This window comes from Phasianus colchicus, chromosome 4 (assembly GCF_987193195.1).
Source record: "Phasianus colchicus chromosome 4, bPhaCol1.hap1.1, whole genome shotgun sequence".
Classification (NCBI taxonomy): Eukaryota; Metazoa; Chordata; class Aves; order Galliformes; family Phasianidae; genus Phasianus; species Phasianus colchicus.
Genome location: NC_143439.1, coordinates 61,094,573 through 61,122,500, shown reverse-complemented (window position 1 = coordinate 61,122,500; position 27,928 = coordinate 61,094,573). Strand labels below are relative to the sequence as shown.

The window sequence follows — 27,928 nt, the reverse complement described above, 5'->3', positions numbered from 1 at the left end:
ATCTTTCAAGACCATCATTTATGTTTTCAAGCAAAAATGGAAAGCAATTACATATTCAGTCCTGAAACAAAGTCAGACTTTATTGATCTTGAAAATACACAAAGAAAGTCCTTATTTCCTTTGGGTGAACAGTTACAGTAAAGTCATCTGAGATCTCTGTGCTATTGGAGAATCCTGTAAGACATGACACAGAAACATTGGTAACTTATTCAAGAAGGAGCTTTACTTAAATTTAAATTATTATTCTGTATTATTAAATTATTCTGTATCAGCAGATGCGATTTGTCCATTCCTTAAAAGCTAGTGTTTGAGCAGGTTCTCTTCTTTTAAAGCTATAGGTTACATGGGACTTACAGTGCACTCTCATTCTTAATATTAAAATACACAACAATATATCTACTTTTCACATACTGACTCATACCAGAAAATGTGGGTGATTTCCCAGTCATGCATTTTAGATCATCCTGAGTAAAAAACAAGCAAGTTCCTAGCTGCAGGTCAAGCAGAGCTTGAAACTCACAGCTTGCCCAGGCTGAAGATATCTGCAAGCATTTTACAAGACACATAATATGGTTGTGAGAGCAAGGACAATGACCAAGCAACTGGAATGGGAAATAAAATTAGGTCACCTACAGCACTTGAGTGAGAGTCCTAACTGGAATCCTATCCACACAGACCTTTAAGCTGATTACAGTGGGGGATTTTTAACTCCAGCTGTCTGTTTTTCTAGAGCACAATGTTAAGCTCAGATTAACACAACTCATCACCATATAACAAAATTCAGGAAGTGTGACTTCATAGAGTAGTTACTTGAATCTGGACAAAGATAGAAACCTGAAATCTTTTTTGAGTTTAACACTTCCAGGTGAAATAAGCCACAAAAGAAATACTGCAGCCTAGTTCTTGCTGAGAATCTTTGCTACTTGCTTGCAGACTATGCTAGATAATAGGTATGTGATATAGATGAACAAAACATTTTTCATCTTGCAAATACAGCAATATTTTTAATCAGAGAATTCATAGAGCTTCAACAGTCAACAGGAATAAAGACATCAACTGCCTTGTTCCACCTACCTTTGCTTCGGTTTTGTGCAGTCTTCCACTTCCACCGCTTCAAAGTGTTTACATCCCAGGTGCCTGTGAGTGATCGCTCTTCCACTAACCTCACTGCCCCCAGTTCTTTCAGCAAACACTGTGGGTAGAGAGTCACAGTTTATTGAGACTAGCTTAACAACTACTGATCTAATACACATACCAGAGTAGAACTTCATCTAAAGCACTGACCTGCTAAGCAGAGCAGCAGAGACTTAAATCTGTCATAGGATTCTCCGAGTTGCAACACAAGGACAACTACAGACTCACCTGAACTAAGCAGCAGAGGTGCTAAGAGCTTCCTCTATACTGTAGCAGAGTCCTAAGCCTACTAATCTTGCCATTCAAGAACTGAAACTCTTACTGAACTTTTAAGAAGAAAACAGAAAGCCCTACATTTGTTCCACCTTGTTATTGTCATAATGTCTGCACACTGTGCCTATGACAACTTTATCTGAAGTAATAGCTTTTGTGGTACGTCTGAATATAAATAAGACCTGCATTCCTCTGAGTCTAAAGTTACAGTAGCATTTTCATATCCACCTTTTGTGGAGTCTATCACATGGGACATTTCATTCCAGAACCAGTTCTCCTTGGAACAAAAATACCTTAAACGGTGTTCTATCCACAAGGATTAGGTTTACCTTCAGATTTACCATCACAGGCTGAGACAGCACAGGATCCTCTCCAACTTCATACAGGTGTCTAATTCTTAGCAGGACGCGACTGAAGTCTGCATCACCTTGCTTCTGTTTACCTTTAAGAAAAAACAACATGAAATGGTTTCTGACTTATAAAATAAAACCAATTTTTTTTTGTTGTTCAGTTTGTTTTTTTTAATTTTGGTTTTAATTTCTTGTGCTTTACAGTTACATTATTTGAACTTATGTTCCATTCTTGAAGATTAGCCAGAGTGCTAAGAGCAAGAAGTACCCAGTTTCCACTGTTAACAGGACATGACACTAACTCACACAGGAGACATTTTACTATTTGAGTAGAGCAATCATTATCTGCCAAGACAATTAATCGTCTTGATAGAGAGATTTAACACTTAAATAAACGCACTATTTACAGAACACAGAAAAATAGAAAGACAGATTTTTGGAGCATAACTTTCAGACACCCTTTTGAAAGTACCTACCCATGTGAATGGTGTGGACCTGCTCTGCGTGATCAGAGCTGTATCTCCACCCCGGAATGCTCAGAGTCTGGAGATGAAGATTAGGTGGGACAGTTATAGAAAAACTGTGGGCTGATCTCTGCTGAAGTTGCCCGGGCAGCTCTGGTTTATCTCCTCCATGCAAAAGGAAACAAAGTGGACATCAAACATCCATCACACGCACGTAAGCCTGGCTGGAGTACCATAAAGAGATTTTTTCGTTTTCTGCCAAGGCAGATCTAAAGCAGATGCTATGCTTTCTCCTCTGAGGTCTTCTGAGATACAAAGCAGGAGGAATTTATGTGCTGGAGAAGTGTATTAAAGCTTCCAATAAAGCAGATTTCACTGCAGTCTGATGCTACTATTCCACTACCAGGCTTTAGTTTTAGTTAATAAGTCAAATATTTTTAAGAGAATGACTCAAAAAAGGTCACTAAAGACTCAGCATCCAGGAAGCTGATGTATGGTACACTAGCTACTTTGCAATAATCCCCTGTGTGGACATTTTGTTCTCATTACATGCTCTACAATTTTTCTCCTCTAAAAGCAGAGATAATTACATAACAAGAGAAACATTCTTGGAAACACTTGGAAAGCGTCCATATCTGAAATTAATGCAAAGTAATTAACAGTCTCTAAATCTGCCTTCAAACTCACTGTATACTAACTTCACCACCAGGAGGCTTAAAGTCTGCATTTACAAACTTAATAGTGTAAGTAAAAGCAAAATAGATAAACTATTCAGATGCTAAAGATAGCACAGGAGATAGAACGAGTTACCTGAAAATGTTCCAAACATTACAACCGGCCTGTGTTGTAATGCTAAGCCACTTGTCTGGTACAAAACACTGGTGGCAGACTTAGTCCCTAAAATAAGCCAAAACACAGGACGAACCACTGAAGAGTCATTCAAAGTAAGATTGTTATTTAGGTCCCACTGAAGATTGTTCCATAGTCTCCTGTGAAGCATCACCTGTGTTGAGAAGAAGAGTCACAACAGAGAGACACAAAGAGTCACAAAGCTGTCTTCTCCTAATAAAAAAAAAACACAACACACAACTACATTTGTTACCTCCACTTGTCCGTTCCCTTGACTTGAGACACCATGAGCTCTTTCAGCAAGCAGCACCAGCCTTGTGGTATCATCTTCAATGTAGGCAGTCTGGACCATAGGATAATAGTTCTGAAAACACATAGTAATTAATGCTGTATTAATAGTAAACTAGATAAAAGTGATGGAGAATGAAGATAAAACATCATCTACTTTTGATTATGCCTTGGCACCTACCCGTGCTACTGTATTATTCACATATGCCTTGAATGGTCTCTTCTGAATCTGAAATCCATTATCATCAGTGTAGAGCAGCTGCCCAGTGTTCAAATTTGTGCTTGTTCTTAGAACTGCCTCATGATTCACTTCCAAAGGTCCAATACTGTATTCTTGCTCTATCCTATGACAAAGCAACTTCCCATCGTAGCCTTCTGGTACTGAATACATCCTTGTAAAGACTGCATGTGTGTAATACTGAGCAGTAACATTGCTATAAAAATAAGAAGGATTATTAATTATTATATATAATTACATTATAAAGCAGACTACTAAGGTAACTCTGAACAATCTTCACCTCCCTCCCCAAGTGATACGACGTATCTAAAAGGAAGCATTACACTTAGCAGATTCATGTCAGTTCTCACCCGAAACCTTTAGAGTACAAGAACTCCACTGTGTGCAGGAGGAGCTGCACAGAACAACTCACATACATCAACAGATGACTACACATTCAAGTGAAGTGAAGCTGTAATGGAGCTGCACCTGAAGAAGTATTGCCGTATCTCTGTCACCAAGTTTCCAGAGACCACTTCCAATCCAACCGCTTGTGATACTGGAACAGCAGAAGCATTGGGGGCAAATAAGTAGTTGTCTGAAATGGGTCCTTTTGTAACATCTCCATTCACATGGTACTCAAGGAACTCCTGGGTCACCTGGACAGTCTGGTTAGTCTCCCTGTGAAACAGAGAGGGAAAAAAAACAACCCTGTATTACCTACAAATACGTTTTGTACATAACAGGAGCAAAGCTGGAATGAGGTGAAAATAAGAAAAAATCTGTTTTCTCAAACTGAGGAACTCATTTGATAAGACTTACAAAATGAGGACAACAGAGAATTAAAGCACACCCTGTTAAGACATCTGTCAGTGTATAAATAAAAGGATTTTCACGCATTTCATACCTCCGTAAAATAGGAGCATCTTAAAACAGGAACAGTACTTACTTAGGTCATGTTTTGAAGTGCAAGCGAGAGCTGCTACAAGATCTAAAACTAGCTGCTGCACAAAAATGAGGAACACCTCAACTTAATAATGAATAATCAAATTAATTTATCTGATGTTGTAGCTAAGAAAACCACTGTGGAAAAGGTTTCCATATTTAACAATGATAACAAGATATAGTGCCAACAGGGTAACAAAATTCACACTTGCTCAGCATACTTTGTCTCCTCCTTATGGCTGAGATATTTAGGAACCCATTTCACACTCCCTGCAAGTCAAGTGAAGACAATTTAAGATGCTATCCTAATCCTGATCAAGCAAAAAGTACAGCTTCACTGAAACCTCGAGGAATTGGGCCAACTCACATCAGCCAAGAAAGCCAAGCTGCAAACCTCACATTGATCTTGATTGTTCTTTCATTTCATTTGCTTAACCAAATTTGTCTAATTCATTTGCCTAAATGTTTACCTTCAAAACATTTTGTAGTTTCCTAGAAAGAATGACTTCCAAATACTATTAACTAGTAAGCCCTTACTTTATCTTTTAAAGCTCTTAGCGTAGCCATAGCATACGTGCTTACATCTTTGCACAATCATCTCTCTCTTTAGCTCAAAAGTGAAACGAGATTCTTCTGATCTATTAATATTGTGATCTGTTCTCTTATTACTGGTTGCATGGTTAAACAACCTTACAGAAATAATACGAAATTACATCCAACATAGAGTCCTCCATTCCACAGAAAATACTGACATGCAAGTGGCAGAGGAAAATAAATAATTACGAAGAAAATTCAGTTAGGTCTCAGTATTAAGGCACACAATGTAGTACTTGGACTTACTTTTACAAAATGGTTTTTATAGAATCTGGAACACAAAAAGCAAGCAATCTCACCTGTTTGTAATGCTGTGCATTAGATTAGTGTTTTGGTCAAACACGATCTCATAGCAGTTGCTGGTCACAGGAAGCAGTTTTTGACTTTGCTGAACTGAATGCATCACATCTTTTCGCTTGTATTTCATTGATCTTCCAATAAATGCAGACTGCTTATCATTTGAGGGCTTAACATTGTATTTTTTGTAAGACAAACCACTTACTTCAACTAGAATATACAGATCATAGATAGAATGGGACTCAGCTGAACTTTGAATCTGTAAGTTAACATATACAACATTGCTCCATTACAGAAAATGAATTAGCAAGGAAACTGTACTCATGTGTTATAAGCTCTAAACTACAAAAATTAACTAATACTATAAAAATACTTTTCTATACATGCTAGTCTTACGATTCTTAATTATAATGTAGATCCATGCTGCTTTTAATCGGAGTTTAGTGACCTCAGAGTAAGCCTAGTCATGCTAGAAAAGGGAAGAAGGTTGCTAAGCACTTTGCAAAATCGTATCATATTTTGTTGTGAGCATAGCATTAAAGATCTTGACTTAATATCACATAGCAAAAGGGAATGGCAGAAATAATCATACCTAAAACTAATCAGTTAAATGACAGAAGAGGCTGAAACATAAAGGAAGCAATTAGTGTGAATATGAGAAAACAGGTAGCAAGAGGAAGAAGCAACCACGTATACCCTCACCTTAAGCAAGGGAAAAGGAGAAGAAGTGAAATCGTGTGGCATATTTTTTTGTGTAAAGAGAACACCAGTGTTATTAAGTACCAAAATATCTTAAATTTTTTTAAATCATTATTCAATTACATATATTCTTCCCATGAATGTTATGTAATTTAATTTATTATTACTTCCTATTTGGGGAAAGAAAATGAATTGCATAAATACTACACAGATTACACAGTCAGAGAGTTAATTACCATTACACAGAAATTCAAGCAAGCCGTCTAAACCTTCACACTTTGGACTGGCACACATTCACTTACTATATTGCAGACCTCCTATCTGTTGGTACCAAAAGGGCTTAATCCTATTTTCTCCCTTTACTATGCAACTCTTGTACATGGTACCAAAGGCAGCAGAGTTTTTGCCAAGCCCCACTTCCGCTCAACCATGTACTTAGATCAAGGCTCTGAGCTAAAGATTTCTCTCTCGAGGAGATGCAATGTGCAATATAAATGTACACTGAAATGATCCTGAACTAACTGCACATTATTTATAAATGGATTTCATTTTGCTTTAAGTGACTATCCATGTGCACACAGGGGTAACTTCTAGCAAAAAAAGACTACAGAACAACTCTGGAACAGAAAACTTTTAAGTAAAAAACAACAGCTTGACCTGAGGGCTTTCTATATCCTGAAATAAAAGCTTTAAAACCACTTCAGTCTCCCACTTTTATCTTACAAACCTAAAATAATTCAGAGAAAATGACTTTCGGGAGGTAAGTGGCTGACAAGTAAGCACAACCATGCACTAACCCAAGAGACTAATGGCATCTTGATAAAGGCAGTAAGACCTCATGCCATCATCATGTACATATGCCAAAACCCCAGATAGCTGCTGTGTATCACTAGCAGACTACAGCGTGCCTTGATGCACAGCGGCAGTAATGAGTCACAGATACATTAATAAGAGAAACTCTGTCCACCAGGCAAAAGCTGCTGAGTTACACGGCGTCTTGGGGATAGAGGGGAGAATCATGAAGCATGTCAAGCTTCTTCAGGCCCTTCTGTGCAGGAGGCATTCCTACAGGTTTTTCAAGCCACTGGGTGAAAGCTGTGTATCCTGTGAAAGGCTGGTGCTAGCTTTCATGCAGGGTCATCACCTTTCCTCCTGCGAAATAGTTGGTCTTGTCATGGAGCTTGACTACAACATAGAATGAGCTGGATTTCCTTGGAAGCTGCTTGTCCCTCATTCCCTTCGGGCTTGTAATTAAGACACCACTTTTCTAAAATCTCTCTTCCTCTCCAAGGCAATATGTCAGGACTATCAACTGGGAAGGGCAGGGTTTATGCCCATAAGGCTTTATTGGAAACAATGGTGTTTGATTATTTTTATTTTTTTATTTTTAAAAGACAACATAAAAGCCAGGATAAAAATCTGCCAGGCGGCACACAGCAGACATGCAAAGGACAAACCAAACACACAAGAAGAGTCGAAAGGCTTTTGCACATTAAGCTAAAAAAATTTCTAATTGAGAGAACGGGCGAGGAAAACAAACAAACAAATCACTTAAAGGAGAACTAGGCAAATCCCAACTTGAAGTCTTGGTCTCCCTATGTACTATATTACCATGTAGGATCAAGTCAGTGAAAACTGGCAAATGAAAGAAAAGCAACAGAAAGAAACAACTTTGAAGTACCTGTGCTGGTACAGAATGCCCCAGTTCATCATAAACACTCATTGATGAGATGTTGACAGGGATTGTGACAATTGTAGTGATGTTCCAGGCCAGGGGATTATAGACAATAACATAATGGTCAACATCTGTAGTACCTTTGCATAGATAAACAAACAAGAACAATCAGTCACTACGATTATGAGTTTTAAAATGTGATGCTGAAAAATAGTTAAGAGGTCTATCTAGGTACAGCTACATTACAAAATTTTAACATGAAGACCTGCAGTAAAACTTCAGGATTGAAAGTAGTAATGCATTTCACAGTACTTCATGATAACCCCTTCTGCTGTATTTTTTCCTATTATTTACCCAATAAAAAAAGACCCTGTATTCAGCCAGTGGCACCTGAGTTGAATGTAAATGCATTTAGTGAAAATAAGCAGCTTACCACAACTCGCTGTCATGCAGAATTAACTTTATGAGAGTTATACAGAAGATCAAATGAGAAGCCTAATCTAAAAACAGCCCTGTAAAAAACCAAATCAGTCTGTTGTGCAGCCCACGGCACTGCTTATATTTGACAGCTTAAAAAGTTTCCAAAGTCAAGACAAAAAGCAATGCAGTCTTTAGAACAGCGTCCTTAAAACTATTCTACACTTTTATACTCGCTGGCAGAACATCATAGCAAGAACTTTTCTTAGCTGCGACTATGATTCTTCCTGCATAGGATTATGTTGTATAGTAGGCTTAGTTTAGTAATTATACCACCTCTTCCTTCTCTCTCTTATACAGCTGAAGTCTGAACTTAGGAGACAGCTTTGACATTTACACTGGGTCAGAATTCTGCCTAACAGCTAAGAAGTCCTGTTTTCAGGTGCTCGAGATCAGAGAGTTCATTAATTAGTTCATGTAAACATGATTTTGCAGTGGTGGCTGACAAAATGTAGGTGGTAAATACCTTGACACTCTCTGAAGGAAACACGGTAACTTTCTTAAGACAGGCAAGAAATTGGAAAAGCTGTTGTGAAAAGTACCTGGTTTTCCTGAGTCTTTATTGTAAATATAATAGACCTCTTCACTCTTCTTAGCATTGTTCATATCAAAGATTATGGAAGCCATTAGCTTCTTAACATTGAACATTCCATACATCAAGTTATCCATGTACATGTTTGTCACTTTAGGAGACTCTGTGCCTGTTATGCCATCATGGTGTTGGACCTTACATTTAAGAGCAGTTTGAAAGGTCAGAATGCAATGCAAACAAAAAACAAACAAATCCAGTAATCCTCAGACATTTCATTTGAAATAATAAGATATTACAGCTATACTCACAGATTTGTATTTTGCCTCTCCATATTGCTATAAACAGAAGAAAATGGTCAAAGGGAAGATACACACAGATGTCCCTCTACGCTTTATTATTTTTTTAGTATTTAGACATTTCTGCAGGTATGTATTAGAAGAAAAAAAAAACCACTTAAAAATCTCTTGATTTTTACTACCATACCAAAACAAGATAGGCTTTTCATTTACTACAAAGTTCTGTCCAGCTGACAAAATATTTATGACCAGCAAAAGCACCAAGGTCTATAAATTCTTAATGGCATGAAGCCCATTGCTTAGTTGCTTAACTTTGATGGAACAAATCTTTCCTCTCCCAACTTGCACAAGTAGAGATTATCACAGAACTCTACATTCATTCAGGCTTTTATTGTAATCATTTTAACTAAGTAATATAACTGAGAAAAGGACACATTTTTAAAATTTGGAAGTAGCCACACAACAAATGTTGGCTAAGGGACTGAAGTCTTGTTTCGGGACAGTTATTTGACAAATTTTATTATTTTTTAAATGTAAGACTTGCTACAAGGGAAAATTATTGCTAAAACTATACATGTGACATGGAGACACTATAAATGAAGTGCTTCCTTTGCGCAATAAATATTTTTATTAAAAATTAAATAAATAAATAAATAAATAACAGTCTTTACCTCTGAAACTGCCCATCTAAGGCTCTGAAGCTGCTTTAGGGCTCCGTGTTTGCAGATGGAACCTGCTGGGTGTTTGCGGACATACTGTGTGAAAAAGGACTCTCCAGCATAAAGCAGTGAACTTGCTCTCCTTGCAACTCCTTTTAACACGCTCCGAGAAGTATAAAATCCAGTCCAGGCTTGAAATGGCTCTGTTAAGAGTTGAAGAAATCCAACAAAGGCCAAAATACTGCCAGTTAGTGCTTATTTGCTATTTATTAGACTACTACTGCACACCTTCTCACATGAAAACTGCTGTGTATTACACACCATACATCAAATGTAATAGTTATAAATCTTAGAAAGAAAGAATTATAAATATGCCCTTTAGAAAAGTACAATCTAGGATAATAAGTACAAGTCTACAATAAGTACAAGTCCAGGAATGCAATTACTGATACAAAGCTCTTGCCTATGGCATTAAGATGTATGGCATTTGTAGAAACTTTTCTTGTGGACCTGTACAAAACACTGTGGAAGTTTCAATAAAGGACATTATATTAATAAGTCAAATTATAATCTTTGGTTATTACCCTCCATATTCTCCACTATTAGTCAGATAAAAGGATCTATTTTAAATTTTAAATCCTCAAAATGGAGTAGAAACAGTGATGAGACATGACCCCATACTACTCCAATACCTCAAACTACATCAAAATGTGCCCTCAAGTGGTTAGTGCAAAATATTTCAATGGTTCCTTTGTGCTAATGTGTTTTAGTATCACAAACTAGAAAACAAATTATTTGTTTTAAAATTTCCAAATCTTTCCTTAGTTGTTGTTTGTTTTTTAAGCAGATAAACCACTAGTGAATTAGTTTTCCATGGAGAAGCTGCAGACAGTGCTTTCTAAAGTCTGTATATGCAACTGTAACAATCTGCTAGCATTCTACTATTAAAAGCAACGATTAGAGAATGGGATCTTTAGGTCAAAAACTATAGGACAAACTCTTTTTTCAACTGAAGAAACGCTATGAATTCAACCAGAATTAATTCCTTTCCAATTTTCAAGGTTACAAGCAAGTTTTGCACATGCACAGCAGCATGGTGCAACAAATGTAGAATGGAAAAAGGAAATAATTTTCAGGGACTTAAAACTTGAGTTTCCAAGGCATATGTCAGAAGTGACACTGAGCCCAATAAGTGACTCATAATAAAGTGACATAGAAAGAATGAGAGAGGATTAATCATCATGAAGCAAAACAGTACGTGGGAGAGCACTCAAATCTATACTGTAATTGCAAGGCACACTAAGATGTTTAGGGAAGAGATTGCATCTACGTGTGGGAACCCACATGGAGCATTAAGGGCGCTGCTATTATGCAAGCTAGTGACAAGTGACTGCTGCCTGTAAATTACACCAAAAGATACAGGTAAGAGCTCAGATGTAAAAGGCTATTAGCAGTTAGAACCCACAATGTATTTATTAGCAAGTTATTAGATATGACATGATCCCTCAGGGGAAGTGAGTGAGTCAGGGATTGGTCCATGCAATGACTCACAGGAGGAAACAGTTATTTTTATTATTTAAAAGTTAAAAGACATGCTACAGATTATTAGATGTATAAGATATATTTGGGTCATAAAAGTCCAAGATATAATTCACAGTGTCAAGAATGCGATGAAGCAGTTGTAGCTACAATTATATATAAAAGGTATTTCAATAATAATTTTATCCACATAATGAAAGAAACTAATGAGTTTTGAAACTGAGAAGTTATCTATTGTCTTCTCTTTTTTTTTTTTTTTTTGGCCCTAATATAAAAAAAAGACTAAATTTAGGAGGAAAGGGATTAAAAAGATGTTGAGTGCAACACATCTTCCTTAATAACTTCCCAATTTTACCTGAAAAGCACAGCAAGTAACAAGCAAGCAACAACTTCAATAAATTTGTGCCACATCGTACTACAAAAATTCAGAATTACAGGGCATGTTTTTCCTTTCTGAGGCCTTACTTATAACACAATTATTTTTCCCAGAACTTATATAACTGTTTCATTTAATAAAAAGGACAAGATTTTCTCCTAGAACAACAGGAGATGGAAGGGGGGGGGGGGGAAGAGGGGGTACACCTACCACAGTGTTTTGCTTGGATCAGTATAATGTTGTCAAGTGAAGCCACAGGTACCTATTATATTTCACTTGATATTAAAAAAAAAAAAAGGCTTTACAGAGCATAAACTAAATTTCTTTCATGTAGTAATACCCCTGAAGGTATGTTCCAAGTATTAATGGATCTTCAGTCCATGCAATCAGATTATACCTATATACCTAGAACACATACCATGAGAACATTAAGTTTTCAGCACCAGTTGTTTCACTTTGATCCACTCCTGTTCTACTGCACTAACATAGAAGTAATCTCTTAAGATCACCTTGTGCCCTTCCTTGTTCCCTTGGTTACCTGACTCTTCCTTCAGATTACTCAGTGCCACTCTTCCCATTCCTGCTCTAATTTATGCATAATGCAACTTTTTTAAATAGCAACAGTGAGACATCACTCTATATGGCCACACAACCATTTGTTCCAAGGTATCTTTTGGTTTACTGGTTTCCTCTCAGTTTCCTGGATCCTGAAGCACTGCGTACCTACTATGGATCATTTTAGAGGAAGAGAAATGCAACACACACATTTAATACTGTAGGAGAGTAGAGGTATTTGTGCTCATGTATAGGAGGCAGAGAAAATAATGAATACCAAGTTTTATGTCTACAAAACAGATTACTCAAAAATGTACACTTCAAGCAAAACAGAGACCTAGGAGTTTTCCTATTTTCATTTTTTTTTCCATTCATTGCTGCTAGCTGTCCCAATGAATATTACAACCACTGCACTATCTTTCTTATACCACTAAATTTGGATCAATTTGTCTTATTTTATAGAATGTGGTAATGTAAATAAATGCCTCATCTCTGGAAGCGTTCAAGGCCAGGCTGGATGGGGCCGTGGGCAGCCCCATCTAGAGGGAAGTGTCCCTGCCATGGCAGGGGAGTTGAAACTAGATGGTCTTTAATGTCCCTTCCAATGCAAACTATTCTATGATTCTGTGATTCTATTTTTCACAGAATTGTAGTGGTTGGAAGGGGCTTCTGAAGATCATCTAGTCCACTTCCCCCACTAAAGCAGGCTTGCTACAGTAGATTGCAAAGGATATACCCAGATGGGTTCTGAACACCTCTGGAGAAGGAGACTTCATAAACTCTCTGGGCTGCCCATTCCAGGGCTCCATAATGCTCAAAATAAATAAGTTTTTTTTCATGTTCATATGGAACTTCCTGTGACCCAGTTTGAGGCTATTGCCCCTTCTGCTGTCACTGGACACCACTGAAAAGAGTCTGACCCTAAACTATTGATTCTTGCCCTTTAGATATTTATAAGCATTGATAACAAATTCTCTGTCTTCCTTGAATTGAGGAGCCCAGATCTGGACATAGTACTGCAGATGTGGCCTCACCTAGGAAGTGAGGAAGGGGAGGAGAACCTCCCTTGCTACTCATGCTCTTTTTAATGCATTGGCCTTCTTGGCCACAAGGGCACACTGCTGGCTCTTGTATTTCTCATTTTCTCAGTTTCCTTTATTAAAATTATAAATTGTACAATTGGGCCAGATGTCATGCAGTTGTTAACTTAATTACCTGTTGAATATGGAAGAAAGTCTTGAGAATTCCTTATTTCCCATGTAAGATTTCTGCTATAAACTGCTTGGAAGTAGTCACCAACAGTTGCATACTGGACAGTCACTCCAAACTCATCAGAATGCTTGTTAATATAGTCCAGCAATTGGTCCATGTTGGAGTACTGAACAGATGCATTAAAGAACTGTTTGTCACAGCCCTGAAATTCCAAAAACAGAGAAGTAAAATAACTTTGAGTCATATAATTTAGTAGGATCTTTTTAACAACAGTCTACATTAAAGTGGTATTTCTTTTGAACTTGACTGACCATAAAGCAGTTATCTGCTACAGAAACGTCAGGTAGGGATATGGTTACTTACACAGATCAGCTGATAACCAGTTGGCATTACAGAGAGAAGTGTGTTGATGTACTATATTGTGCAAGAATGTGAAATGTGGTGGCAATTGGAAAATGTATGAATATAAGACTAGAAAGATCTTCATTTTTTTTTTCACATTGCATTTCTCACAGTTAGCAGAAAGTACAGAAGTTCTAGGAGCATTCTTAAAAAGAGTAAATAAGCTTTAGGAAGACATGGTGTGAAACAAAACTATCTGGAAAGTGAATTCTGTAGTACAAGTATCACACAATATATTATTGACTTCCTGCCTTGACCACAGACTATATGCTCGCCCTAATTGTTAAGGGGGGGGTGATACTGTGTGTAATAAAGCCTCTTCTTTTTTTTGAGCATGCTTGCATAGCCTCTGACTTCTGTTGAAGGCATCTCTTTATAGGCTACCTGCATGTATAAATGTTTTATAAACAAACAACGAGCAAACAACACTGCTATAGCAACACCTTTACTCAACCACAGTAGTTGAACAGGAAAATGAGACATTCAGCCACAGCATCATGCAACACAGAGAAAAACAGTGAGAGAAACAGAGAAGAAAAGAAGCAGTAACTCAAAACTGCATCCACTAGAAAATGTTTGTTCACTTTGCAATAACAGATATTCTGGTGAAATATCCATCTTTGAGAAGACACGTTATCTTTTAATTGTAATTACAAGACCTACAGCATCCACCAAACTTCAAAAACAGACTGAACATTCAATTTAGAAAAGGTTATTATTTGCTAACAACTTAAAACTAGCAGAAGTGTATCAGAGCTATTTGTACATGTTGGACATAATTAATACAGCAGATTGCTGAAAAAAAGTGTTTCGATAATCCATTTAGGATACACCTCTAACTAAAATATAAAGATGGCATAAGAAAATGACTAAATGAGTTTGAAAAGATGTTGTCTATCTAATGCTTCGTACATTTTTCTGTAAAGCTAACATTTTTTTAACACAGAATTTTGTTGTGTTAAACAGTTATGTAAGGAGGTCATCTAAATAGGCAGTACATGGTGAGGAAAACAGACCATAGTACCATACTAATCAGATATTTGGTCCCAACTTATTAGAAAAACACTTCTCAGTCACATGGTTTGTACTCCATACTTGGGCAGTAGCAGAGTAGCACCTACTGCCCATAGTGTAGATGTATGGGCCACTTCTCTGTGGCCACTTCTCTGTGGCTACATCAGGCAAACTCTGATGATAATGCACTTACCCATGGCCACAAAACATCATTTGTTCGGAACCAGGCTGCTCTCTCCTTGATGTTTGCCACCATGGCCTGTGCATACATATGGATGTTGGTATCTGTAACAGGGAGGCTCATGTTTGGATAAACACCGTCCTTTGGTGGATCTGGGAAAACTGCAAATCCATTCCAATAAAATCCTGATCTAGATAGAAGAAGAAAATAATAGACTATAAACAAGATTTATTCAACTAACTGAGAGAAACTCATCAAAAGGTGCTAGGATAAAACATTGACAGAGGGAATACAGAAGGAAGAAATTCAGCTAACATCTGCTGTCAATGTTTAGATTTTAGTGTTTATTAGCAGGTAAATTAGGAGGAAGGTTGTCTGTTTTTCTTTCTTTCTCTCAGTGCAATTTTCCATGTCCCTACTGCTTGCTTCCATAGAACAAAGAAATCACAGAACAAACCAGCTAAGTCTGAAACAATGAGGATGTTCCCTGAGGTAAACTGTGCTTACACGGTGCGTATTACTGGATAATAAAGTTTTGAGTTCACAGCTCTAAGTGTTTTTTCCCAGAAAGTAAATGGAAAATTTGTCTATTCTATATACACATAATGCACACAATCTCAGTCCAATATAATGCTGAAAATCTCCCTCAGAAAATCAACTAGCAATAGTTAAGTCCATGCTAAGCTTCCTGGAGTTCTTAAATTTTCAGGCAGAGAAACAAAACCCCAGTCCCATTTTGGGCATATCCTGCTTACAGTAATTGATTTGTTCCCCATTTTCATTCTATATTTATTATTGTGTCAGATAGGAACTGACACAATTTGCGTGTAGATGAAAGTTGTACTTGAGTTCTAAGACTCCTGCTGGTAGAAAAGATTATTTTTAAAGTCTGTCAATATTTTGAAGTATTTTTAATGCCTGCCAGTAGAAAATGTCACTTTTGAGAATTCAATTGTCAGGTACTGAGCAGATTTTACGCATCATGGTGGGTAGCTGGAGGTGCTTAATAACCCTGACTCAGATCCACAGTCTAGACTTCTCACTGACCTATCACAGGTCTATGAAGGAGAGCAGGAGAATACTGTTGAAAGAACACTGTTGTGGGTGGCATCCTTGCCCACAGTACGAGGGTTGGAATGAGATGAACTTATCTTTAAGGTCATTCCAAACACAAACCATTATATGATTCTATGAGTACCATCAAAGGAAATCCTTTAACTCTCAATATAAACTCTCCAAAGCATATTTCTGCATAGTTTTGTAATCTTCAGACCTGTTTGAAAAAGGCAGTTGCGATGGGGTACAGTAGCTGTACTGATCCATAGCATGGGTGAAGATCTCCTGACTTTCCGATAAGGAAGGAGAACCCTGCCATACAAACTGAAGCTTCTGGAAAACAAAAGAACAACAACAACAACACCATTATCCTTGAGGACAAGCACAGAACTACCATTTTAGAAGCCTCCAGACTGCCAGGTTCCTGAAAAGGTTTTCATGGGAAAAAATAATCAGAAGCTCATAAAAGCAGAAAGGAAGAATCAGAATTCACAGCAAGATTAAGGCAGTAAGTACTGGTTTCATCAAATTCAACAAGAGTCCTGTTCTCCAGAGATGCCTGAATTATATGCAACATTCACAGCAGCTTTGCCTAATGCCCAGCTCATTCCAATCAAAGCCCTTTATTCATACACAATTTAGTGCATAAAAGCACTGACAGACCAAGATAAAACATCATGTCATGAAAAGAAAAATATTTACTGCTTCTGGAACACTTTGTGCAACAGAAAGTAGCATTTGAAACAAACTGAATTCAAACAGTGTTTAGCTGCAACCCTGACTGACAGAATATTATCACTTCTACAGACACAAATAAGTGTTCCAAGCCATGACAGCCTCCACCCCAAACACAAACTCTTTAAAGCTGTGTATATAAAAAACAGGATACCAAAGATTTTCTTGTATGAAGGTGAAATCCATTCTAAAAGATTACAATTCTAACAATCCTAACTGCATGACCACTTATTCCTTGACAAAATGTCCACATTTTGCATCCTTCTCAAGCTAGACTACATTTTGTCCATGACCAGAAGTCATAAAGACATTACTGACAGTACTGTACAGACACAGTGTATTTTACCACTACCACATACAATATTAGAGAAGAAATACCTATGTTTTCTTGCACAAATCAGAGAGGCCTTTCATAACGTCATGGTTCAGATTATTATATGGATATGCTGTCATGGGTTCCAGTCCTCCAGTATTTTTACCTTGTTTTTCTGCATGTCAGCCTTCAGGTCATAATCAATTCGAGAGATAAGATGAGCATTAAAGCCAGCAAGAGCAAAAAGAGTTGGTGTTGTAGCTGAGGCTCCAAAAGGATCAACATGCCAAGAAAACTGAGGTCTGATCCCGAAAGTTTCATATAAAAACCCATGGCCCTCTGCAAAGTAAAATTTGTTTATGTTAGCTGTAATCCTACAAGTTCATTCTCTAAATGTAATATGCATGTAGTATGACAGATAAGCACTTACATGATAGCTCTTTGTTGCTGTTTTCCAAAGCACTTGAAGTCTCACAATGACAATATTTATTTTGCTATGCCAAGTATACCTTATTAACACCATAAAGGATGAATAATAAACAGGAACTAAACAGGCCTCAGAAACAGTACCTAAAGACAGATTAAGTTAAGGCTAGTAGGTTGATGATGGAGTTTCAGTTTGGGTTTGCTGAAATCATTCAACTTAATGTCAGAAAATGTTAGTCTCATATCAATGACAAAAGAACAAAGGAGGCAGCCAGTACACAAAAGTAACATGAATGTGAGTGAGGATCATGAAAATAGAAAAAAGAAAAAGGTTAACAGCTATTGTTAAAAGGTGTTATTTACAACCAATGTTTTTTAGTATTGAAATGATTTTCAATAATAAAGAAAACAGAATACACAAATCAGAGACAGCAGACAAGATAAATTCAAGCAAACCAATTAAATGTAAACAACCCAATCAGCTAAGCAGATGGTCTCACAGAGAACTCTAGAACATGGCACATGGATTATCACTATCAAAAAAAATCAAAACAAATCAGATCTTTATTTTATAGTTCTAGAGTTGACTATGTAACTACTTGAATATACAAACATCTTTCCATTTTGGACTAACTTTACTCCAAAGGTCATGTTTAAATAACTGAGGTTGCAAGGCACCTTCTTTTCACATCATCTTTCCCATGATTAATACCTATTCTAGTGAAAACATTCACAAATAGTGAGTAAAGCACAATTCAGACACTGCTAGACCATTCACCTAAGCTCAGCTAACTGGGCAGAAGGAAAAGACAAGCAATGTAGATCCCAGTCATCCACATTGACTTTGTCTTTTCAAGGGGTACACAGTACATAGTGCAATGATATATCCTTTTTCTCTTTTTCTTCCACATACTCCTTTAGTGCAAACTGAGCAGAGTGCTTTTAGGAAAAAATAATGGGGATATTTTATGATGTTAATATTTGTTTTTCTGCCAAATTAGCCAGTAAATTTGAATAATCCTTTAAACAACATTCACATACTAAGTGAAATATTAAAATACAAACAATAGTTTGCACAACTAACTCCAATTGAAGATGTAAACACCATATATTTTTGGGTGTGCTAAGCTCTCAGCCAGTTATAAACACAGGAGTCAAGTGAAAAAAAAAAAATTCCATCCCCTCCCTATCCTTTTTTGCCTGAGTGTGATGTGGTGACTCACTGAGATGGAAAAGCAGCAGCTCTCCTTGTACTCCAGATAAACACTGACAAGCAAGACAGTGTTATTGTGCAGTCAGGTTTAGCTAATGAAAAACCTGTTATCTGACCCATTATTCTCTGATGTAAGAAGCTGTCCAGAGTGTAGCCCTAAAACGGGCAAGGCATATCAACCATGATAGGCAACTAGTGTTAATTTACACCCTCTTATCCCTCCCCCTGCCCCCACGTATGACACTCCCTCATAACATATTCTAGGCATATATAGTGTAACAGTGGCATGAACTGTCTTCCCCCTCCCCCACTTCAACCAGATGGAGATAACCTTAACCACTGAAAGAGCCTTTACACCATCCGATGGAGAGGTGTAACATACAAATGGCTGGAAGTAGAGGCTAGAAAATTAAAATCAGAAATAGTGCACCTCTTGGAAATACAAGACAATTTCTAACAGAAACTGTTGTTAATTATTACAAATAGGGGCTTCTTCATTAAGCAAGTCTTTCAACCAGGTTAAGATGCCCTCAGTGACCTTCTGTGGTCCATATTTTGTATTGTTTACCTTAACAATACAAACCCTCTGCCCCAAATTCCTCAATTATTAAGAGGTATTTTCTTCCAGAGTATTTCAAATCCTCAGTTTAATCATAACTGTCTTCACAGGAGCTTTAGCCCTCAAATAGACACAAACCAGGAAGGTCTCTGCCCCAAAGGAGTTTGTAAACCCCCCCCCCCCCCCCCATTTACTGCAGTTTTGTGTTTTTTTGTTTTTTTTTTAAGGCAAAGTCTTTTTTTTATACAGATGACTTGCCAGTGAATAAAACAAACAAACAAACAAGAGATACTTAAGTCAGTTCTTAAAGAACAATATATATATTTTTAAAGTAAACATGGGGTTGAGAAATGAAAACAAAACCAAACCCCCAAGGTCATAACAACAAAAAATAAAAATTAAATGAAAACACGCATACCCGTCAACTGTAAAATCTGATCATCAATTAGTGTCACAGCTTCATCATGCATCACTTGCCCTCCAATGACAAATTCCAATCGTCCTTCCTGAAGTAACTGATGGACCTATGATATTGAAATTAAGACACAGAACATAAATGTCATTTCAGTCTTCTCCAAATAGGCTGCAAATTCATTTCAATCACAGCATATTACCTAGACAAAACAGTTGTCAAGAGGGCATCTAGGTCATAAGTGGGATAAAAGGCTGTCTGTACTGAGTGCCATGAAAAGCAGGAAAGCAGGGAGTCGGGAGGGAAAGCACACTAATGGGTTGCACAGTGCACTGATTTCAGCTTACAATGAAACCAGGTAGAGGCACAAAGATGCACCACCATGTAGATACCGCTGCTCTGAATAAAATTATGATGACAGCTCTACTAATCTAAACATCAGGCTCTTGTCCCCACACACAGCCTAGGATCCTGTCTGAAGACTAAACTAGAGTTGGAAGATTAAAAAAGATAGTATTGCTTCTCCTGAAGACTTCCTCTTGCTGCAGCCATCCTGGCTTAGGAAAGCCACTGGGTAGCTAGATGAGAGAGCATATGAAACCACATGCAAGCAGCAATGACCAGGCTCCTGAGATTTCCTTTTTTGTTAATTCGAGCCACTAGAAGCCCAAGTGTATGGTCAAGTGCAATAGTCAGCAAACATGCTGGATAATGTTGTATGAGTGTGTGTGGAGGGAGGGCAATAACAATCTGTATCCCTTTTCAAAAGTCTCTGTGAGGCTTCTGTCTTCATTACAGCTACTTCACTACCTGGAACTTTGAAGATACAGACTTGTTGAAAGTTTGAGGTATAAATACATATTTTATTCTCCCACCACTATTTGTTTATTGTTAAATATCTGTCATGTAGGATGGCTGTTCCAGGCCTATTATGTTTATTTCCCCAGGAACCTTCAGCGAATGCCCCTGTGTCTGCTCAGATACGATGCCAGATTGTCAATTCCGATTATAATCATTTCTCTCATTCACAATGTTGTGAAAATGCTTCAGGGCTCAGCATTCATAAATTAGTTCCAGCTGACTGTGGTGACTGATTAGCATGCGGGGAGACCAGATAACTGATATCTGGTGTCAGCACAGAACTGGTCCTGACCTACATGAAAAGCATCTGTGGTTATTATTCCCTGTTTGGATGGATGTCCAAAAAAGATATCTTTGAACTACACTTTGCACTATAGAAACTTCATTTAAGTTTCACAGAACCACATGGAGGTTGAAAATACTAAAAGAATAATTCAAGCAATTTGAATTATAGTCAACTTGAGGAAGGGGGAAAAAAAGTAAAAATGGGTATCTACATACACTATGCCTTTCACTGACTTGAACTGAGAAAAAGGACAGGGGAACTTAGGAAAGAAACGTAACAGTTAAACAAGCAGCAGGCTGCTGCAACAGTAGAACATATCTGCAGATCTTGCAACAGCCAGTACTTTCTTACAAGAACCCACCTGTACATACCAGATAAGCAGCTAAATATCTTTTTTCCCCACTAATTATTGCCTTGAAACATCAAGCCAGGGTAAGGAGACAGGAATGTTTCACAAAATAAAATACTGAGAGAACGGAGAGAACAGGCTGCCAACAGAAGTTATGGATGCCCCATCCCTTCAGGCATTCAAGGCCAAGTTGGATGGGGCCCTGTGCAGCCTGATATAGTGACCAGCAGCCCTGCCCATGGTAGGGAATTAGAGCTTGATGATCCTTAAGGTCACTTCCAACCTAAACCATTCTATGATTCTATGACAACATGTACTGAGAATTAAGAGGTTCACATCCAGCTACAGGCTGCTGCAAAGCCTTTCAGTCTTACATATTCTCTTGCCTGAACTGTAAAACCAGCTTCAGAATTCAGGACATCATTTTTACTGATTTGAATACTACCACCAAAGAAATGCCCAAAGAAAAAAGAATTTAATCCTGCGTTTCAAGTAAAATACAAACTTAGGAGAAACTAGCAAGATTAAAGCCCAAGGGCTGTACCGCAGAAAATAGTTAACACTGGAGTTCAAGTGGAAAAAGCAGAGCAATAACCAGAGTGACCTAATTCCAAAGCCCAATATTTGCAACTTCCCAGTGTTTTAAAAACATGTCAGTTATCAACGACCATCATAGCTTCTATAGATTCAGTATTTGGACACACAGGTTCAAGAGAAACTTGTTCTTAATCACTTTAATTTTCAGAAAAGCATAAACTATAAAGTAACTAGAGAATGGATTAAAATGCAGAAAAGTCTCAAGTATCAGGACAAGGAAAGTAAGGGCTGAATCATATATAGTAATTCGGTGCTGCTGAGGTCAAATGTGATAAATATTTACTCTTCAGACACCAGGTAATAAGAACAGATATTAAGAACTATAGGGAATTATAGGTCTTTTACTTACAGTTCGTGTCACTGCAACACAATGTACTTTAAATAAGAACAATCTCCATTAGAAAGAGAACTTTACTGCAGTGCACAAAGCACTCTATGCTATTTTCTTTAATGGCCCCACCCTAGATTTTTACAACATTATTTTTGAGTTAAAAACAAGAAAACTTTCTTGCAAAGCATGAGCAAAGAGCAGCCTATGCACAGCAAAGCTGCACACAGGTTGCAAGCTATTATTTAAATAAGAAACACTACAGAATTTTCAGAATTTAGTGAAGAACTGTGTTTACACAAACAAACAAAAAAAACATAGATAGAAGGAACGTTTCTTACACAGCACTTTACACCCACAGAGCTTCATAGAATCATGGAACATCGCAAGTTGGAAGGGACCCACAATGATAATCAAATCCTGCACAGGATCAGCCAAAAAATCAAACCAGATGTCTTTACACAAGTAGTAAAGACTGAAATTTAGTGTACTGCATGTAATATGCTGCTGTTGCCTGAAGTTCTAAATGAGGACCTATAGGGAGATGCACTTGTACCCACTGATCTAGAGAGGGTTAAACATTATACACTGCAATCAGACACATAACCATCCACTAGGCTGCCACCCCAGTCTTCGATTTCACCATGATTGATTCGTAACAAACCAAACTTCAAAAAGTATTTACTAGGAAAAAAAAAATTCTCGAGTTAAAACTCTCAAGATTCAAATGGAATCATGACTCTTCAATAAAGAAACCCAAGGAACAACTCTTGTTGCTGAATTGTATGTTTTTCCCTTAGCTTCATGAACACTGCTTAGCAATAGCAATTTTTTGAGCAACATTTAACTGAAAAGAAAGAAAGAAAGAAGTTCCTTCTTGTGAGCAGCATTAGGCAGCTGTAAGTCTCAGATTTTTGAGAAGTATTGGGCACAGCCTCTTTCAGAATCACCCATCTTATACCACTGTGCCACCAAATAAGAAACTCATTGATGAAACAAGAATTGTAAAGTGTGAAGAGTCTTCAGTGCAAAGGTTACCACCACCTACTGCTCTGATCTACAGCTTAACTTTTAACCTCTTGCAACTGCCTTTAGAGGTAAAGTTCTTTAACTTACACAAGATCTGGATAAAAATCAAATGCTGAAGTACTTTGCCTCTTCTCACCCTTTGAAAAAAAAGCACGGATGCTTCGTTAGAAGCACATTTGGCTTCAGTACAACTTACCTGCTGCTTGTGTGCATCCGTGGCTACTGCATCCCACCAAAGCCGAAAGAATTCCTGTTCCACAGCAATAAATTTGCGCTGCTTACCTTTCATTAGTTCTTCTACAACAGATGTGTAGACATTTGCTGCATAAGCATGCATACTCTCCTGAAAAAAAAAAAAAGAAAAAAAGAATATTGCTTTGTTGATATTAAAAGGGCTGTTTCAAATACTCATTGGGCTTTACCTTTTCTGCTCTTTTGATTACTTAGAACATCAGTAGAATTGCTTTTGCAGAGCAAGCATGCTCTGCTGTGCAAGTATGTTTCTGGTATAGCAGTTCCACACAAATAAAAAATTTTACTGCTATGGCCCAAGAGGTTTCAGTCATGAACTCTTAAGACTGAAACAGTAATTTTTTAAGCGATATTTAAGTGAAAAGAAAGTTCCTTCTTGTGAGAAGCATTAGGCAGGTGTCAAACAAAATGGAGTTCTGCTCCATTTTATTCTATTTAGAATAGAATAAAAAAAAAAGCTGGTAAAGGACTCTTAGAACAAATTTGACTGTTGATGTAGAATAATCTGACATGAGAATCTGCGCATCTACCCCTCCTGTTCCTAAAACAACTCTGATTCTAGAAGGAGGCCTATGGCTTTTACTGGCATGTAAGCACAGCAACTGTACTCACCAAATAAACTATCACATGCCTACAATGCTATCAAATAGCAACGTCATGTTAATACAAAATTACACATATTAAGGTTTCTTGAGTATGTTTTCCCTTGTCAGAAAAAAAAATCCTGTTTGTCCAGATTCGGTCTTCTACCCTTAACTTCAAAGTGATATTCAACACCTAAAGGCAACAGAAGAGCTCCTGGAAATACCTGTGATGTCTCTTGCACCACTTTCAGCACCTAGCTGTAACAGCAGAGTTGTTTTAACATAAATCATATTGCTTTTCTACTTGATGCCACTGGTTTTTGCTTAAGAATACACATAACAAATCCACCTGAAAGTGATTAACAGACATCCCTCATGCAATTGAGACTAATGGGCATGACACCAAGTTTTAATCCATAGTTTTAATTTGTGCAATTTTCCTCTAAAAAAGAAAAGTCTGCTCTGAAATAAGAGCAGGATGATGTGATTCAAATAAGAAATAAACTTTTCCTATCTCCTTCCTTTCCACAACTGGAATCTAGCTATCTTGGTTAAAGGTTGTCATCAGAAAAGTGAAAACATCTGAATGTAGAAGGAAGGGCCTAGAATAATTCAGAGCATATGTAAATAACTGCTTGTTCAATGACTTACTTACTCATCACTTCTTAATGACTTCATTAAAAAAAAAAATCAAGATCATGATTAGAAACTCATTATTATCCAATTTTCATAAAAGGAATAGCCTTCAAGTTTTACTATTACTCAAACGATTGCTAAATTTTCATTTGTCACTGGCAATCAGCTGCAAACTATATATTCTAAAACCTTTATTTACAAGGATTATGACATTAAGCTTAATTTAAATTCTTAATAGTTAAGCAAAATACATTGTATTTTAAGAGCTGATCAAGGACTCTTCAAATGCAATACAGTACTAAAACATTCAGAGTGAAAACTTCCTAAAAATACTTTCTTGATGTATTTTGGAGAGTAAGATATGACTCAAAATCAAGCTAATCAAGAACTCCTACAGAGCTTATAAAGCCCAGTGGTCTGGGAGTGAATGAAAAATAATTGTTCTCACAAGCCAGGCCACCAGCAAGCAATAATAATAATTTCCTTTCTAATACATATCCTCTATCAGCTAAGGAAATGAAACAATAAGCAGTGAAAGTAAAAAACTGCAGTTATTTATATGTAGATTTTAAACTAGTAAAGTGATTTAAGAACTTTGCTTTTCATACGGCATTATAGACAATGGTGAGGTGTTCTTCACATCTTCAGTAAGATATACAAGTGAAGTGCCACATTTCACTTAAGTTAGAATACCACTGGTACTAGCAGATTGCAACAGATTGCCATTGAAAATGCCATTGAAGGGGAAAAACAAAGTTTTATTAAACATCTAATACTGGAATTATCCATCACCACCACAATTTTCAGCACACAACAAAGACTGACGTTCTGATACCTTAAATGTTTTCCACATTATAAACACAGAAAGGAAACACTAAAGAAGTAGTACGAGTGAAACTTAATAACTAAGCAAACCTGTACAGCTGGTTGGGACCACATCCCCAGGGAATTACCTTCAGTGTTCATCTTACTACAGAAGCATGTGAGGGGATGGAGAGGGAACCTTCACTCTTTTTGGCCAAAGTAATCACTGACATTCATAATTTAATAACTGAAGTTTCTAGCAACTGAATCTTCAAAAAAAGCTTCTTAAGAGATATGCACAATAGATGTCTTGGTGAGCCAAAATCTTTTCATTAGTTACTCTCAAAGATGTGATGCCAAAGCACTCTAGCAAGTCAAATATCCACAGTTCTGTATAACCTAAAAAAACAGCAGTGAAAAAGGATGCAGGATTTAGCTCAAGAGATATAAAAGGTACTTCTGTCCCACTTGATTTCTTTTTTCCCCTATGCACCTATCTCACTCGTTTAGCTAAAAATATTTTGCTGCTATACTTCTGCTGCCATAGGCACCACCTCCACATTGGACAATGGGAAGAGGAGTCTTTGAGGATTGAAGTTTCATCACAGAACCACAGAATCTTTGATTTGGCAGGGACCCTTTAAAGGTCATCTTGTCCAACTGCCCTGCAAAGAACAGGGACACCTACAGGATTTCTTGGGCTTTGGCTTAGGCACAGGATAAACTCAAAGACTCAAAGAAGAAAGCACACAAAATAACTAAAGCACGCCGTTTGTTAGACTGAAGACTTTTTCCTTTAAGAAAACCCCACAGAACACAAAACACAGCACTTCGTGAGCACCCGAACACCGGTCCAAGCGAAGCCCAGAGTCCGGCAGCCCTTGAGCCGGCCTCGCCTTCCCAGGCCAGCACCGGGAGCCCCAGACAGCGAGCGGGTGCCGAGCCGGCCTCCAGGACGAGGGAAGCCCTCGGGGCCGCTCGCGTTCCGCTGCAGGCCGAGCAGAGACAGGCAGCGGGGACGCCCGGCCCGGCCATCCCCGTACCCCGGCAGCGGCGCGGCACCCCACCTGCACGGTGTACACCCAGCCGACGTCCATGTGGCTGTGGGCGACCACGAAGGCCCGCAGCTCCCCGCTGCTGGTGGCCGGCAGGGCGAGGCAGATGAGCAGCAGCATAAGATCCATGGTGGCTCCGCGGCCCAGCCCGGCCCGGCCGGCAGCAACCTGGGGCCGGCCGAGCTTCCGCGTCCCGCCCCGCTGCGGTCGGGTCCCGCCTCCCGGCTTGGGCGGCTCCATCTTGGGCGAGCGGTTGCAGGGCTGCTCGCAGAATCGCTGGGAGCCGTTCTGCTCGCAGTGAGAGGACGTGGGACGGGAGCTGTTCCCGTGGGGTGCTGGTGGCCCCGATGTGCTCTGCAGGGTGCGAGCCCCAGGGGAATTCCAGCCCCTGCTAGGTGCCTCTGGAACTGTTTTGTTAAATTAGATTCCTCAGAAAGATGTTGAGTTGGGCATTTGACGAATATAAATCCTTCCTTGCTTTTCCTTCCTTCCTTTTTTTCCTTCCTCCCTCCCTTCCTTCCCCCCTTTCTTTCTTTTCTTTTTTTTTTCTTTTCCATTTCGATTGAGACAGGAGTTCTTTATTTCAGGGCACGATGCTGCAATATGGATTATTGTCTTTGAGGGCTTGGAAGTAGTAAGATTAAGATTTTATTTTATGCGGTTGACCTTCTGATCCCATTTAAATTGGTTTTCTCCCTTGTTTTATCACTGTTAGCAGGAGCTGGCCCCTGTGACTGCAGAAAGCCCTTGTGAAAAGGGAAAAATGAAAGTCCATCATTACAAAAACGTTATATAGGCATTGTAGCTCAACCAGCCTCTGCAGGAATTTTGTCTGCAGTTTCACCTGGTTTTGCCCAATATATCCATATCAACAGCCAAAATAGTTCTTCTAGTAACTTTTTACACTGACAGCAGTATAATTTGGCTATTTTATTCATGTTCTAGTTTCAGTAAATTATATGCTTCTAACAACCTCACAGTCCTGCAATGATTAAAAGTACCATACTTAACTCTTTATTTCCAGCAGTGCAAAAGGAGAACAGCTGAAACTGATATTTGCTCCCACCATCAAGCTTGTCTCTTGATTTAGCACTACTAGTTTAACTAGTTTTAGTTGAAGCTATTATCTCCAAAGGAAACAATCACAAATAGTTTGTGTCCCTCTACAGATTTATGCCAATAAGAAGATAAATTCAAACAGAACTTGCAAATTAATCCATTTAAATATTCAAGGTACCCGTAGAAACAGACCAAACTTCAAATAAGATCTGCATTTAGACAAGAAAAAAAAAAAAAAAAAAAGTTGCTGCATTGCATGCCAAGCTAGATAATTTGTTTTTTTAACATACAAAGTTTGTAAATCTTTGAAGTCCAGAATAAGTCCAGAATAATCTTTGAAGTCCAG

The 27,928-nt window shown here is 38.0% G+C and overlaps 1 protein-coding gene across 1 annotated transcript; it reads right to left on the bottom strand.

The window, feature by feature from the left end:
- Positions 1–52: 52 nt before the first annotated feature.
- MAN2B2 (mannosidase alpha class 2B member 2) lies at positions 53–26,798 on the bottom strand. The gene is made up of 19 exons (XM_031588355.2): positions 26,536–26,798; positions 23,389–23,535; positions 19,749–19,854; positions 17,299–17,471; positions 16,302–16,417; positions 15,041–15,218; positions 13,435–13,633; positions 9,762–9,952; positions 8,805–8,988; positions 7,792–7,925; positions 5,414–5,670; positions 4,065–4,256; positions 3,540–3,792; positions 3,324–3,434; positions 3,032–3,224; positions 2,234–2,386; positions 1,737–1,849; positions 1,075–1,192; positions 53–174 (listed from the first exon to the last, which is right to left on the bottom strand). The coding sequence occupies exons 1-19, from the start codon at positions 26,761–26,763 to the stop codon at positions 80–82; spliced, it is 3,141 nt and encodes a 1,046-aa protein (XP_031444215.2). The 5' UTR covers positions 26,764–26,798; the 3' UTR covers positions 53–79.
- Positions 26,799–27,928: the final 1,130 nt, after the last annotated feature.

Excerpts from the sequence above, each read along its gene's own strand:
- MAN2B2 (XM_031588355.2), bottom strand. The coding sequence starts at position 26,763 with ATGGAGCCGCCCAAGCCGGGAGGCGGGACCCGACCGCAGCGGGGCGGG. Across the intron at positions 15,219-16,301 it reads CAACTGCCTTTTTCAAACAG|ATCAGGATTTTATTGGAATG; the intron begins GTCTGAAGATTA and ends TCTTCTATCTAG. Across the intron at positions 1,850-2,233 it reads GGTCCACACCATTCACATGG|GTAAACAGAAGCAAGGTGAT; the intron begins GTAGGTACTTTC and ends TTTTTCTTAAAG.